The sequence below is a fragment of the Danio aesculapii genome, chromosome 2, assembly GCF_903798145.1.
Source record: "Danio aesculapii chromosome 2, fDanAes4.1, whole genome shotgun sequence".
In the NCBI taxonomy this organism is placed as follows: Eukaryota; Metazoa; Chordata; class Actinopteri; order Cypriniformes; family Danionidae; genus Danio; species Danio aesculapii.
Window position 1 is genome coordinate 27,006,844 of NC_079436.1, and position 15,782 is coordinate 27,022,625.

Genomic DNA, 15,782 nt, shown 5'->3' on the forward strand with positions numbered 1-15,782 from the left:
AATTTATATGAGCGCAATATTACACACCATTACAGGGATACAGACAAAAACACAAAACATAAGAAAGTTGCAATCTTTAAAGTAAAATGTGTGCTTTTGGTATTGTATTTAGCTATATTTTTAAATTGTATTTTATTTTGGACCTATAATCATTAGTTTTTGAAATATCTTTAATATTTTAATAATATGATTTTTTCGGGGTTCATTCTGCTGTGGCCAATCCCTGATAAATCAGGGACTAAAAAATGAATGAATGAATAACATTTATTTTATATTTCTACCTATTTATGTAATATTTTGTTTTATTTAATATTTATTAGATATTTAACAAACAAATACATAAAAGAAATAGTACAGAATAATTGACAATAACCCTTAAAAAAAGGAGGGATCGTCTCTGTTACCAAATATATACACAACATATGTAGCAAAAACATATAAACAAGACATGACAATACTCACAATTTTACAAAGCCAGTGTCATAAATATATAGGTTAGAGATAAAGATGAAGATTTACATCTAAAAATGCTAAATTCTCCTAAGATAGGTCCCCATAGATAGGTCTGAAATCAATTCAACGTGATTTCAGACTATATTGTGAGCTTTGAAATGGATTATTTCCTGAAAAAAAGGAAGCACTTGCCTGAACTAGCAGTCTGTAAACATGGCGACTGAATGAAAAGGGATGTATTGAACAGTTTTCATTACAAATGTCCAGTTTCTGTCATTATGCAAATTAACAAAAACAACAAAGCGTCATGATAAGATAAGGGAAAAGCAAATGCAAGGCCCCATAAAGTGTTTAAAGTTTGTGTTTGGCTTTAGATTAGATTTGTTTGCTCCTTCTGGGCTTTTTGCAAGGATGCATGGCTTAATGAGAACTGAGGCAACACCAGCTCAGTACTCTGTAATCAAGACAGGCACAAGAATACAAAATACTGCAGAAGCCAGCACAAGATATGCGTCTATTTGAGTAACGTTGTTAATTTATGCAAGAAATGTGGAAAACAATTGTGAAAATAATTTACAGATAAAGGAGCGTTTCCATCCCATGTGTTCAAGGCGCCGTAATCATAATTTCTGGGGAAATTGGCGCACAATGGAAATGAAAGATTTTTGTCACTGCGGAAGCCACTGTGGATCTTTTTATTAAATGTAATTACTTACAAAACGCTCTAATGAACTTCATGCTATTGATCTGCAGCAGATGCCTTGTTCTGGAAGTGACAGCGTATCACATGCTTTTGAGAGGCAAGATTAGTTTTTATTATTACACATTTTGGTAAATTATTTTACATTCAACCAGTGGTGGTTTTAGTTTAAATGGCACCCTGGGTGAATCACCCCATATACACCCCCCTCCTTCCAAAAATAAAGAAGATACTATGTGGTTTACTTTTTATTACTTCCATTGGAACACATGTAATGGTCTCAAACAAACAATTGAGACACCATACAAACAAACTGAAAATGTACTAATATTTCACTACATCTAAACCTTTCTTGTCATTTTTGCTGCAAAGTCATCAATTATATTGTCATGCTGTATAGCACATTAAAGTAAAACAAACCCAGCAGTGTAGGAGCTCTACTGGGCAAATAAATCGTAAAGTAAATTTAGTAAAGTAAATCAAGTAAATCATATCTCAGGGTGTACTCACACTATGATATCCGAACGTGCCCAGGCATGTTTCTCGGTTCGTTTGACAAGTGTGAGTGCTCTGAATTGGGCCCAGGCACAGTTCAGTTGGTTGGCCTGAATGGAAAAGGTGTGCCAGAGCGTGGTTCGGTTGGGCTTTGGCACGATACGCTTGTAGTGTGAATGAAAAACTCGCCTGACCTCGAAACTGAAGACGCAACTTTAAAGGGACTGTTTCATATGGATTTATTAATCATTCTTACTTTTCAATGAATGCAAACTGTTGTAGTTAATTGAAGATGCAATCCCCTCACACGATGACTTTTATGGTAATTTATGTGCGTCAAAAGTTGTGGATCTGTTCGGCAAAATATTTGACTGTGTATCACTGTATCACAAATGACTAAAAATAATACAAAATGATGTAACTAAAGCAATCTCCACTGCCGTAAGCGTGCTCGGGTTCGGAAGGCAAAATGCAGTGTGAGTGCAGGTCGTCAGGGTGGAGGGGACGATCATGATTTGGCACAGTTCAAGGCAACTGTACCTAGTGTGAGTACCCCCGCAAACTTTTAGTGGGGCACAGTTGATTTTAACTGGAGCATGTTTTTTTCGTGTCTCAATTTGCCCATGCCTAAATCCGCCACTGCACTCAACATTTTTCTTTAGTGTTTATTTTCTTATTTTATAGTAATATTTAAGGAGTTATATGGTAATTTATCTAATACGTTTACTTTTTTTATTTCTCTTTTACACAATACCAATGTTTAAGAGCTAAGATATCAGTATCTGGTAAAATAACCCTGATTCAGTCACAACAAAAGAGACGTAATCAATTGTCATTTTCCAGAAAAAAGCTGTAAATGATAAGATACTTTAAAAAAAATGGATGTGGTCAGACCTTTATAAAACAAATGGTAACATTTTACATAAAAAATTGTCTATTTCAAATCAATGTTGTTCCTTTGAACCGTCTATTCATCACATAAAACATCACAAAAATACAGATTTTAAAAGAATTACTCAAAAAATACTGCAGTAATGATACTGAAAATTCACATTTGCATTTGTTTATATTACCAAAAAGAAAAATTTGTAATAATGTTTCCTACATAATCATAATTTAATATGTAATATTTTAATATTTCATAATTTTTGCTACTATTACTATTTCATAAATAAAAGCAAGCTTGGTGAGCATAAATTAAGTCTTTCAAAAACTTAATTTGCTTAAAACAAAACCACGGACACTCATGTGATTACAGAGCTCCTTATGTTTCTTTTCATTTTTCCTTTGAGCTTGTTCATGTTTCTGTGATGAGCTGCATCAGATTTCAGTGCTGTAATCAAGTGAGGCTCAGTGCTTGTGATTCCAGTGTATGGCTGTTACTATTTTGACCAAATTGGGTGGATAATTTGTTCCAGGCACATCTGTGGTTGAGGTTAAGGCGACTGACGCAGATGACCCCACATATGGCAACAGTGCCAGAGTTGTGTACAGCATCCTTGAGGGACAACCATACTTCTCTGTGGAACCAAAGACAGGTATGCAGAGTTATAAATTGATCTTTATTTATTTGTATATTGTCAGTAGAATATTAAGATTGCAGCAATATTTGCTTCATGTTTCAGCGTCATATCTTTAAAAAAAGAAACGCATCATATTCTTTCAATTGTCACTTGAGTGAAGTCTATGATGCGGTAGTCACAGATTCCTGTAATGGAAACAGGAAAACGTCAAGAGACCACTGTTTTGATTGACTCACTTATAAAACAGAAAAAAAGTTGATAGGACTTGTGATGAAGTTACTGGCACACATTACCACCTGATTACAGGGAATGAAATCCTTAATGTAATCAGCACTCTAGCTGTAACTGAGGTCATTTCCACATATGGACTCAATCAACTGGGTAAATTACAAACCTTGATTAAACTTTTTTCCCCTCCTTTTTCTTTTAAAGTACATGGCTAATTTTAGAGACGCCACCACAACATGTGCAAGAAAATGAAGCCAGATATAGCAAATAGCAGCTCTTATTGATTGGGATTTATCATAGCTTTTGGTGCACAAAAAGGAAGTGGGTACTATTTAATCGCTCGCAAATGTGCAAAGCAATGATAATTCCAAAACTAACAGTGACTTGGAGTGGAAATTGATTTACAGTCCTGCACCGGCTTCGGTGAATTTGACTTTTCCGATGAGAGATCCATTATGATATGGCCTAACAGATCTGGAAAAAGGTCCTTGCTATTTAGATTACTAAATGGTAATCCTGTTTTAATTGATGCACATTCCGTCTCCCTATAATGCTGAAGGGAAGGGATCAATAATGTAATCTAGATGCTTTTTTCACAGCTCTTACAGGAGACTAGGATGTTATCATTACACCCACAATGGGGGGAAAAGTGGAATTTTGTGAATCATGGGTGTTTAATACACACCGTGTGCCTTGCATTTATTTACAGTTCAATTGCATGATGGTGCTTTGATCTCTGCTTAGACAACTGCTGATGCTGAAAAGTTTAACCTGTTTAGTGTGTCAGTTTAGAAAGGACAAAAATGTCTGCTGAAAAAGTCTTCACTGACAGAGATGTGGCTTGCAGTCTTTAATTATAAAATAAATAAATTATTAAATAGCTTGTTCTACAGACCAAACCTGAAAAAAGTGCCTAAATAACATACATTTACATTTAAAAACCAACCAATCAATTAATTAAGCCAACAAAACTAAAGCCTGTTAACCACAAATGTATGTCTTATTGTTTAAATGTTACTGGGATGAAATATGGGAGTTTTGAGGGGTTAAAATAGAGACATTTTTGTCCTGAAGGTCCTGAGTGTAACTTTTTTATTTGATCTAATCTAAAAAGGGCTAATGAAAAGTAATGAAGGGTAAAATACAAACAACAAGGACAAAAAAATCTTCATGCTGAAATGTACAGTTTGTGTTAACACAATAACTTTACAGGTGATTTCATTGTTATGCATTTTTGGACGGCATTATGGGACCTGGATTTTTAGTTTTCAATTCAATTCATGTTTATATATATATATATATATATATATATATATATATATATATATATATATATATATATATATATATATATATATATATATATATATATATATATAGCACTTTTACAATGTAGATTGTGCCAAAGCAGCTTAACATAGAAGTTCCAGTAAATTGAAACTGCGTCAGTCCAGTTTTCAGAGTTGAAGTTCAGTTTAGTTCAGTTCAGTGTAGTTGAAATATTATGGAGCTTAAAATATGCCGAAACAATCTGAATTGTGTTACTTTGAATTATTAACAATTGTAATTTAATAAAGCTGAATATTATTTGCTATTTTCCCAGAGATGGGTAAAAACGTGCTGGATAAGTTGGCGGTTCATTCCGCTGTGACGACCCAGGATTAATAAAGGGACTGAGCCGAAAAGAAAATGAATGAATGAATGAATTATTTGCTATTTAACTTTTTTTGAGTTTGAATTTCTTGACTTGAATATTGAACATCTGAAATTTAAGACACACTTTAAAAAAACTTTAGGCCAGTACAAAAAAAAAAAAACAATCCTTATTTCCTTTCACTTTTTCTTGTTCGCTCATCTTTTGAAAACATCAGCTGCACTAATCTAACTGCACTAACTGTCAGTAATACAAAAAACATAAAAAAAAAAACTACTAAAACAGAGACAAATGTTGAAAATACATTTATTAGACACAGAATTAGAAACAAAATAACAAACAAAAATCAAAACATGGCAGGACAAACAGGGAAAAATGCTCTGTAATGCTTCACATTCACTGTTTTTTTAATTGAACTTTGTTTGTTTGTTCTGATAATGTATTCTTTCTTAGTACAAATTTCCACAAGAATCTTTTTGTTCACTCAACTTCAGACATTTTAGGTCAGTACAATTGATGTTTTCAAAAGTTAAGTACACGTCGGTGCCAATGACACTTTGGTGTTCATGGCGACCTGAGTTCGATTCCTGCCTCAAGGACCTATGCCGATCGTTCCCCTCTCTTCTCTCCACACGCTTTCCTATCAATACTTTCTACTGTCCTATCAATTAACGATGGAAAAAAATGTCGAGGACATGAAAAAAAAGGAAAGGAAATAAGGATTCTTTTCTTTTTGTCCACTCAACTTAAGGCATTCCAGTTCTGCAGACAAAAAATGTTCAGTTGGCACAACTTAAAAAGTTTTGCCACTGAGTCGTCAACTAATCCAGAACATTAATAATCTTGTGTTAACTCAACCTAATGTTTTTTGTATTACTGACAAATAATTTTAGATTAGTGCAGCTGACGTTTTTAAAAGTTGACTAACAAGAAAAAGAGAAAGGAAATAAAGATTTGTTATTGTTGTTGTTGTTGTTGTTGTTGTTGTTGTTGTTGTTATGCTGACTTAATTTTTTTTACAGTGTAAGAATTTTTTAAAGTCAGATTTTTATAGACATATTTTCAAACTGTAGAGGAACAAACGTCATATCACATATATACAGTGTGTGTGCGTGCGTGCGTGCGTGCGTGCGTGCGTGTGTGTGTGCGTGTGTGTGTGTACATACAATAATAATTATAAAATAAAATGTATTAAATAAATGCAATTCTTATAATACAATAATATAGAGTCAACTTTAAAGATCAAGATCCCATAGTGCAAAGCAAAAAGCATAACCAAAACAACACCTTTGAATCACAAGCTATAGCCAACTCTTAATTAGCATACATCAATGACGGTGGATACTTCATACGTTTTAATCAACAGCATTCAGTAAAACCTGATTTCTGTGCAGGAATTGTGAGGACAGCTCTGCCCAACATGGACCGAGAAGCACGGGACCAATATCTTCTAGTAATCCAGGCCAAAGACATGGTTGGCCAGATGGGAGGACTCTCAGGAACTACGTCGGTGACGGTCACGCTGACGGACGTTAATGACAACCCTCCCCGCTTTTCACGGAGTATGATTCTACTACCAGCTATAAAGCAAACGCAGACCAGATCCATCATTAACGCATGCTGTCTCTCCTTTTAATTTGCACGCAAAACTATCTGAGATGTTTAATGACTCAGGCTGATCTTATATTATAGAGATCAAGCGCTCTGTGTAGTCGCTGCGTAATTATCAGGTAGATGATCTTCCAAATAGAACAGAACAATCTTCATTTTATAATAGAGGATTTTTTTTTAAGATCATTGCCAGAGTTCTATTTTTAGCCGTGTGAATCCATCCCCGCCATCAGGGAGTGTGTGGAGCTTAGACTATCCCCTTGCTTGCTATATCTATAGAGTGGCTTACCTGCTACGGAGCAGAGATACATTATTACCTCAGACCTGGCGCTAACAGCTGGGTGATAAGAAAGGAAAAAAAGAGAAATAGCATCATCAATAACCCGTGTGTGTTTGCCGGGCCTCTTTTGCAGAATCCTATCAGTTTGCTGTGCCTGAATCCCTGCCTGTGGCGTCGGTGGTGGCCAAGATAAAAGCCTTGGATTCTGACATCGGACCAAATGCTGAGATGGACTACAGAATTATAGAGGGCGACGGCCTTGGGGTGTTCAGGGTCACAACAGACAAAGATACCCAGGAAGGAGTCATAACTCTGCAGAAGGTAGACCAGAGACAGTCCGAACCTTATATGTACTTTCAGCCTCATTGCTATGACTGCAAATAAGCGAAGGCGATAAATTTTTCATGCCTGCGAAGGGAGTGCGATATGAAAATGTGGTAGATGTGAAAAGCGTGTATCTTCTGATGCTGTCAGAGGTTGATCTAACAACCGCTGGGATCATCTCAAATATGAGACAGCTTTGAGGTCTTGACAAAGTTAAAGCACGTACTGTAAGAATTCGATGTTAACAAGTCCTAATGGTTAGTGTACTCTGCTCTCACATCCATAGTTATGAAGCGCTGTTATCGGCTGGTCGTGACCTTTATAACAACCTCCAGCCCACCTGCACTTGACCTCTGACATTTCACCTACAGGCAAAACTATCCATTCGGAATAACAGTGAGATGATTGTTTCGATATTTTTAATTTGTATTAAAAAATGCATAGGGGGCAACACAGTGGCACAGTGGGTAGCACGATCGCCTCACAGCAAGAAGGTCGCTGGTTCGAGCCCTGGCTGGGTCAGTTGGCATTTCTGTGTGGAGTTTGCATGTTCTCCCCATGCTTGCATGGGTATCTTCCGGGTGCTTTAGTTTCCCCCACAGTCCAAAGACATGTTATATAGGTGAATTGGGAAAGCTAAATTAGCCATAGTGCATGTGTGTGAATGTAAGAGTGTATGGGTGTTTGTTGGTGTTTGGGTTGCAGCTGGAAGGGCATCCACTGCGTAAAACATATGTTGGATAAGTTGGCAGTTCATTCCGCTGTGGAGACCCCTGATTAATAAAGGGACTAAGTCGAAAAGAAAGTGAATGAATGCAGGGCTGAAGTGGGACTCCTTTTCAGCCCTGGAGTTTCAAGCCTTAGACCGGCCCACTTTAGTTCACGACTGACTATGTTAAAATAACGTCATTTCCAATTCAGTGCAAATACAGTAGCCTAAGTGTTGCTTCAAAGTAAAGATTTATCTGAACAGTTAACACAATGTAATGTTTAACAGTATCAGAATCTATTGAATTAGTGCCTAGAAATATCCCAAAAAAATCTAATAAATACAAATATAATGTATGTAAATAAAATATATTGAACTTTCTAACGACACTATCATGTCTTTTATAAAGCTGCTTTATAACTTCAAATTTTTTTTATGAATATTATAACATTAAAGGGTACATCTTCAACATTGTTTAAAACATCACAATGTCCTTTTCTACAATATCTGAATATACAGTATATTCTGTGCAAAATTGTTCACAGATATCCAGTCCTTAAACACAAATAAAGAATAAAACAAGTATTGCACTGTTATCTGCGATACATTTTTAACCCCAATATTATTTTCTAATCATAGCTTCATCTTTTTTTTCCCCATTTTTAGCTTTCTGATCAAGTGAAGTCAGATTTATTAATAAAGTGAATCATCTGATTTCATTAATTGTCTCTGGACATTTTTCATTTAGCAGGTGTAATATTCAGTAATAATACTTATTTGAATTCTTATATGCACTCAATGACAATCCACCTGCCCATTAGTGTGTTGGGCTCATGACTGGTGCTTGGTAACAATATGGTGCCTCTTTTATCACTGTTGACTGGACTAGATGCTGCTGCTGCTTAAGAGCTACAGTAAGAAACTGTTCGATACATAATATCGTTGTTTTTCACTGCTTCTAACTAGCTATGTTAACTTACCAGCCGTTTCATTGTATTCATGTGTTGTTGTACTGTCGCTGCCGCTGGTTGTAATAAAAAACGTACTCAGCTTAGTACATATGGCTGCGTCGTTTTCTATATATTTTGTCTTTTGTAAATTCTGGCCTTTTCAGTTGTTATGAAGCGGACAGGAGACAGAGGTAAGGAAACGTTAGGGTGTTTATTGAATGACAACAAGGAGCACATGAAGGATAGCCAGGAGGATCAGGAATGATGTTGGGGTCTTTTCCTCCGTGGCTGGGTAACAGGAATACACGAGGAAGGACAGCACACACCAGATACAGCTGACAGAGGATGACACAGACTTGGAAGGACTGGAAGACAGGACGATTCGGGAGGACCAGGAAGACTAGGAGGAATACAAAGAGAACAGGTAAGTAAATCGTTTGTTTAGCTGAGGATGACTACGCTGAGTGGTCGCTCAGTTGTCCGCTTTCGTCGAGACGAGCCCGGACAATGAGCGACTGGAGTGCTGTGCTTTTATCTGGTGCTCGTGAATGTGATGCAGCTGTGTGCTCATTAGAAGTCAGGTGATGGTGATCTTCGTGAGTGGGGGTCGTGAGAGCCTGACCAATCCATGACAGTACCCCCCTCCCCAGGGCCCGCTCCTGAGGGCCGACACCTCCGACGCCGTGGTGGTCTCCCTCTGCCTCTAGGCGCTGGGAACTCAGGGTGGCTCTCATGAAACTCCACCATGAGACTAGGATCGAGAATATCAGCTCTGGGAACCCATGTCCTTTCTTCGGGGCCGTACCCTTCCCAGTCCACCAGGTACTCCAACTGGCCACCACGACGTCGGGAACGCAAGATCTCCTTCACTGCGTAGACGGCTCCTTCTTCTAGGAGCAGTGGAGGAGGGGGTTCCTCTTCGTGGTCAGGCTCTGTGGAGGGAAGAACAGGATCGTGATAGGGTTTCAGGAGTGATACGTGGAATGTAGGGTGAATACGGTAGTGAGAGGGTAATTGTAGTTTGTAGGTGACGGGGTTAACCTGTTCCACGATGGTGAAGGGACCAACAAATCGGGGACTTAACTTGCGAGAGGGCAGTCGCATGCGTATGTCCCGGGTGGATAGCCACACCTTTTGTCCGGGTGTGTATCTGGGTTCTTCAGACCTTCTTCTATCGGCGGTTACCTTGCTTCGACGGACTGCCCTCTGCAGATGTTGATGAGCCTCGTCCCAGACTCTCTCGCTCTCCCGGAACCAGTGATCCACTGCGGGGACATCAGATGGTTCGCCATCCCAGGGAAAGAGCGGTGGTTGGAAGCCCAGGACGCACTGGAATGGCGTGAGTCCGGTGGAGGGTTGCCGCAGTGAATTTTGGGCATATTCTGCCCAGCCCAAATACTGGCTCCAGGAGCTCTGGTGACCACTGCAGAAGGTCCTCAGGAACCGTCCCACCTCCTGAATCTTCCTCTCTGTCTGCCCGTTGGTTTGGGGATGATATCCAGAAGAGAGGCTGACGGCCACACCTAGGAGCTTGAAGAAGGCTTTCCATAGACGTGAGATGAACTGTGGACCTCTGTCCGACACAATATCTTCTGGAATACCAAATGACCTGAAGACTTGATTAAAGATATTGTCGGCTGTTTCAAAGGCTGTGGGAAGACCTTTCAGAGGGATTAGTTTGACAAACTTTGAGAATCTATCTACTATGACTAGAATACAGGTATTACCTTCTGACGAAGGGAGATCAGTGATAAAGTCCACTCCTAGGTGTGACCAGGGACGGTTCGGAATCGGCAAGGGATGGAGCTTTCCAGCGGGTAGATGACGTGGGCTCTTGGATTGGGCACAGTCCTTACAGCCCTGAACATATTGCCTCACATCCCTTGCCATGTTTGGCCACCAGAATCGTTGGGATACTAGCGAGAGAGTATTGTTGATCCCTGGATGTCCAGTGCCTAGCGAGGTATGTAAGGAGTGGATCAGATCTACCCGGTGTTCAGGTGGTATGAACTGCCGATGAGGAGGGCATCCCGGCGGAGCAGGGGCTTCCGGAGTGGCAACGACTGGAGGAGCGTTCCAGGTGATCGGACAAATGGAGATGTGTTCGGGAAGAATCTTCGTTGGGAGTTCTTCATGATCGTGATGCTCGTGTAAACGAGAGAGAGCGTCTGCTCTTAGATTCTTGGGTCCTGGACGATAGGAAATGGAGAAATCAAAACGTGAGAAGAAAAGTGACCATCTGGCTTGACGTGGACATAGTCTCTTGGCCTCTTTGATATATTGGAGGTTTTTGTGATCTGTGATCACCTGGAACGGATGTTTGGCTCCCTCCAACCAGTGACGCCACTCCTCCAAGGCTAGCTTGATTGCTAGCAGCTCCCTGTCTCCTATGCTGTAATTCTGCTCCGCCGGGCTCAACTTCCGAGAGAAATAGGCACAGGGATGCAGTCGGGGCGGTGTATCATGATGTTGAGATAATACTGCCCCGACGCCGGTGGTGGATGCGTCCACTTCCACCACGAAAGGAAGATTTGGGTCAGGATGAGTCAGGAGTGGGGCCCTTGTGAACTCCTTCTTAAGAAGGCGGAAGGCTGCGGCTGCTTCTTTGGTCCACTCCAGTCCTTTGGGTTTACCCTTGAGGAGATTAGTGAGAGGTGATGTAATCCTGCTGTAGTCCTTGATAAACCGTCTATAAAAGTTAGCAAACCCAAGAAACCTCTGGAGCTCCTTAATGGAAGTGGGTTCTGACCAGGATAGAACAGCCTCAATTTTCTTCCCATCCATACGTATACCGGTTTGATCAATGATGTATCCCAAGAAATGAATCGACTTCTGGTGGAATGAGCATTTCTCCGCTTTGAGGTAGAGGTGATGTTCTCTCAATGTGTGTAGGACCTCCGCAACGTGTTGGCGATGTTCGGCCTCACTCCGGGAGTAAATGAGGATGTCATCTATGTACACTATTACAAAGTGGTGAAGAAACTCCCGGAGGACTTCATGAATGAAGTTTTGGAATACGGAGGGGGCGTTGACCAGACCGTAAGGCATGACCTCATATTCATAGTGGCCAGTAGGGGTCACGAATGCTGTCTTCCATTGGTCCCCCTCACGTATTCTTATCAGATTATACGCGCTGCGGAGGTCCAATTTAGTGAAGACTTTAGCTTCTCGGAGCTGTTCCAAAGCGGCTGGTACCAGAGGAAGGGGATATCGGTATTTTACTGTACCGTTATTTAGGACCCTGTAGTCGATGCATGGACGCAGCCCTCCGTCCTTCTTGGCCACAAAGAAGAAGCTTGAGGCGGCTGGTGATTTTGAGTGACGTATGTACCCCTGACTCAGAGCCTCCCTTATGTAATCTTCCATTGCCTGATTCTCTGGAAGCGAGAGCGGGTAGATCCTACCTCTTGGCAACTGGGCATCTGGAACTAGGTCGATCGCGCAGTCCCATGGCCGATGCGGCGGTAGCTGGGAAGCTCTCTTGGGGCAGAAGACATCATGAAAGGAGCTGTACTCCTTAGGAATGTGGATAGACTGCTTCTCAGGAGGGCTCTCGACCGATGTTGCAAACAAAGAAATGGGGGTTCCGACCTTGAAGAGGGAGATTTGGAAAACAGGTAGGTGTACATCCAGATCCCCATTTCTTTATCTCTCCTGTGCCCCAAGAGATGATGGGATCGTGCTTCACCAGCCACGGGCGCCCTAGAATGATGTCCATATTTGCACCCTCCAGAACCAGAAATTGAATCCTCTCTTGATGTAACAGCCCCACTTGAAGAAGGATGTCTTCGCATTGTCGATGGATACGGGTCGAAGATCGAGTGCACTGGGTTATCGGTTGTATCTGGTATATATGCGAGGACGCCTCAGTACGGAGGTGGAGTTGACGACAGAGGGATTGGGAGATGAAGTTCCCTGCTGACCCGGAGTCGATGAGGGCTGTGACAAGGAGAGAAATAGAGGCAGTAGTTATTTGTACGGTGGTAGTAAGTGGTTTACATTGTTCAATATTCGTACTGAATACACTCACTGAAGTCCGAATGGGACGAAGGGGACACTCCATACGGGTGTGTCCACTGACACCGCAGTATAGACACAGACCCCGGGTCAGCCTCCTCTGTCGTTCCGCTGATGTCAGTCTTCCAGACTCTATTATCATGGGTTCTGGTTCTGGAGAGGCTGTTGACTCAGGCGATTGGAGGAGTGCAGACGAGGGGGTGATGGTGTCCTGTTGATAGGAACGGAGACGATCGGAACATCGGAGAGAATGTTGGATGAATCTCTCCAGACCCATTGTATCATCTAATGTGGCCAGCTGGATTCGGAGAGTGGGTTCCAAGCCGAGCCGGTACGTGGTCAACAACGATCTCTCATTCCATCCACTTGCAGCTGCTAGAGTGCGAAACCGGAGAGCATATTCCTGTGTAGATAGAGTACCTTGCTTTAGATGATACAGCTGCTCTCCAGCGGCTACTTCCCCATCAGAACGTCCAAACACCTCTTTGAAATACTCCGTGAAGGTAGTGATGGAATTCGTGACCGGCCCGGCTTGGTTCCAGATCGTCTCAGCCCATTTAAGTGCAGGTCCAGAGAGTAGTGATACGATGTAGGCGATCTTTGACTTATCTGTGGGATATAGAGAAGGTTGCATTTCGAATATGAGGGAACATTGTAACAGAAAACCATTGCACTCCCCCGCTCCGCCTGAGTAGGGCGCTGGTCGGGCCATGGGACTGGAAGGAAGGGCCGAAGAAGAAACTGTGGAGGCGGAAGTGCTCGGTGCTGGTGGTGCGTTGGAAAGTGGAGCTGGTGGCTGTAGAATCCGCTTCAACTGGTCCACCAGCTCTTGAAAGTGATCGAGGGTGTTCATGTTGTCGTCGTTATGGGTCCGGGCTTCTGTTATGAAGCGGACAGGAGACAGAGGTAAGGAAACGTTAGGGTGTTTATTGAATGACAACAAGGAGCACATGAAGGATAGCCAGGAGGATCAGGAATGATGTTGGGGTCTTTTCCTCCGTGGCTGGGTAACAGGAATACACGAGGAAGGACAGCACACACCAGATACAGCTGACAGAGGATGACACAGACTTGGAAGGACTGGAAGACAGGACGATTCGGGAGGACCAGGAAGACTAGGAGGAATACAAAGAGAACAGGTAAGTAAATCGTTTGTTTAGCTGAGGATGACTACGCTGAGTGGTCGCTCAGTTGTCCGCTTTCGTCGAGACGAGCCCGGACAATGAGCGACTGGAGTGCTGTGCTTTTATCTGGTGCTCGTGAATGTGATGCAGCTGTGTGCTCATTAGAAGTCAGGTGATGGTGATCTTCGTGAGTGGGGGTCGTGAGAGCCTGACCAATCCATGACATCAGTGTTACCTTTGCACTTTTTATTATCCATTTTTCATCTCTCACCACTCACGTATCTCTTAAACAACTGATTTTGCTGTTGTGCAAGGTGCCACTGTCTGGGGAGTCGAATGATAGTTACATCATCATTAACCTGCAAGGCTGCTCATGGGGCTGCGAGAAAAATAAATAAAAAGAGTGGAGTTGTGGTAAAATAATGAATAAAAAGAGTGAGGCTATGGTAAAAAACAATAATAATAAAATAAATAAAAGGTGCGACTCTTGTGAATGCAGGCAGCTAGGTACACCGGCCCTTGCGGCCAAAAAATCAGACCGGCCCACCGGCAATTCTCCCGGTCCTCCTGATTAGCCAATCCGGGCCTGAATGAATGAATGAAAATGAATAGGAAGCTTCTTGACTTAAATCTACGAGTCGCAATATGTTTGATCCTTTTTTTTCCTGGACAAACAGACCTCCGGCAGTCAGGAGCCATGACCAGACCTCACAAATTGTCACCCTGACTACCAGTGTCCCCCAGGGCCATGTCCTCAGCCCTCTATTGTTTTCACTGTTGATTCTGAGCCTGGTTGCCAGGCACCCCGGCAACCATATCATCAACTCTAGAGATGACATCGCAGTGCTAAGGCTCATCAACAACAATGATGTGATGGCATGCAGAGAGGAGATGAGAGACCAAGAAAAATGTTGCGGAGTCAACAACCATCTCTTAATGTCAACAAGACAAAAGAGATAATTGTTGACTTCAGGAAATTCAACAGTGTTTGGAAACTGTTTTTCCTCTCGCTGGAAGCCCCTACAGTGCAGGCTGCTCAGCGTGTTACTTCCCCCAAGCAGTGTCTAAAGAAAGTCAGAAACAGCATGAAGGACAATGCTTTGGCCTTCAGGTTTTTTTATTTTTTGCCCTGCTTCCTTTTGGGAGAAGCCTCAGGAGCAAACACTCCTGATCCACCAGACCCAAGAACACTTTCTTCCCAAAGGCGATCATGCTCCTCAAATACTTTGACCCACCTTACACCCATCCAACTCCCTTGCTTGTTTACCATATGTTATAAAGGGAGAAATCCTGATTTGCAGGGGTCTTTTGCACCCGTACCTTGAATAGGAAGGACATTTATATTAATTTCGGTGTTATTTTTTGGCTTCAAGTTTAAATTCTGACCGAGCTCCAGTGTTTCTTTTTTTACCATCATAGTGTCAATGTGTTTTTACTCAAGCATATATTGCCAACATGTTCTTCAACCTGTATTACCTTGTAGGTCAGTCACTGCTGAAACCCATAGCGGTGTTTACTAAGATACATTACCCTACTGAGAGTAAGAGAAACTGCATTATCAATATAAAATTTCATTATAGAACACCAAAATATGTAGAAAACTTTAAAAGTTTTCTCTAAACATGTCTCTAAATATTTAAAAAATACAGCTGAAGTTAGAATTATTAGCCCCTCTTTGAATTTTGGTTTTCTTTTTTTGTAACATTTCCCAAAT

The 15,782-nt window shown here is 41.4% G+C and overlaps 1 protein-coding gene across 1 annotated transcript in view; it reads left to right on the plus strand.

Annotated features, from left to right (window-relative positions):
- Positions 1 to 15,782, plus strand: part of cdh7a (cadherin 7a) — a 102,785-nt gene that overhangs the window by 40,014 nt on the left and 46,989 nt on the right. Inside the window, 3 exon segments of the mRNA XM_056476364.1 lie at positions 3,067 to 3,186; positions 6,448 to 6,615; positions 7,078 to 7,265. Of these exon segments, the coding sequence (XP_056332339.1) occupies positions 3,067 to 3,186; positions 6,448 to 6,615; positions 7,078 to 7,265 (476 nt within the window).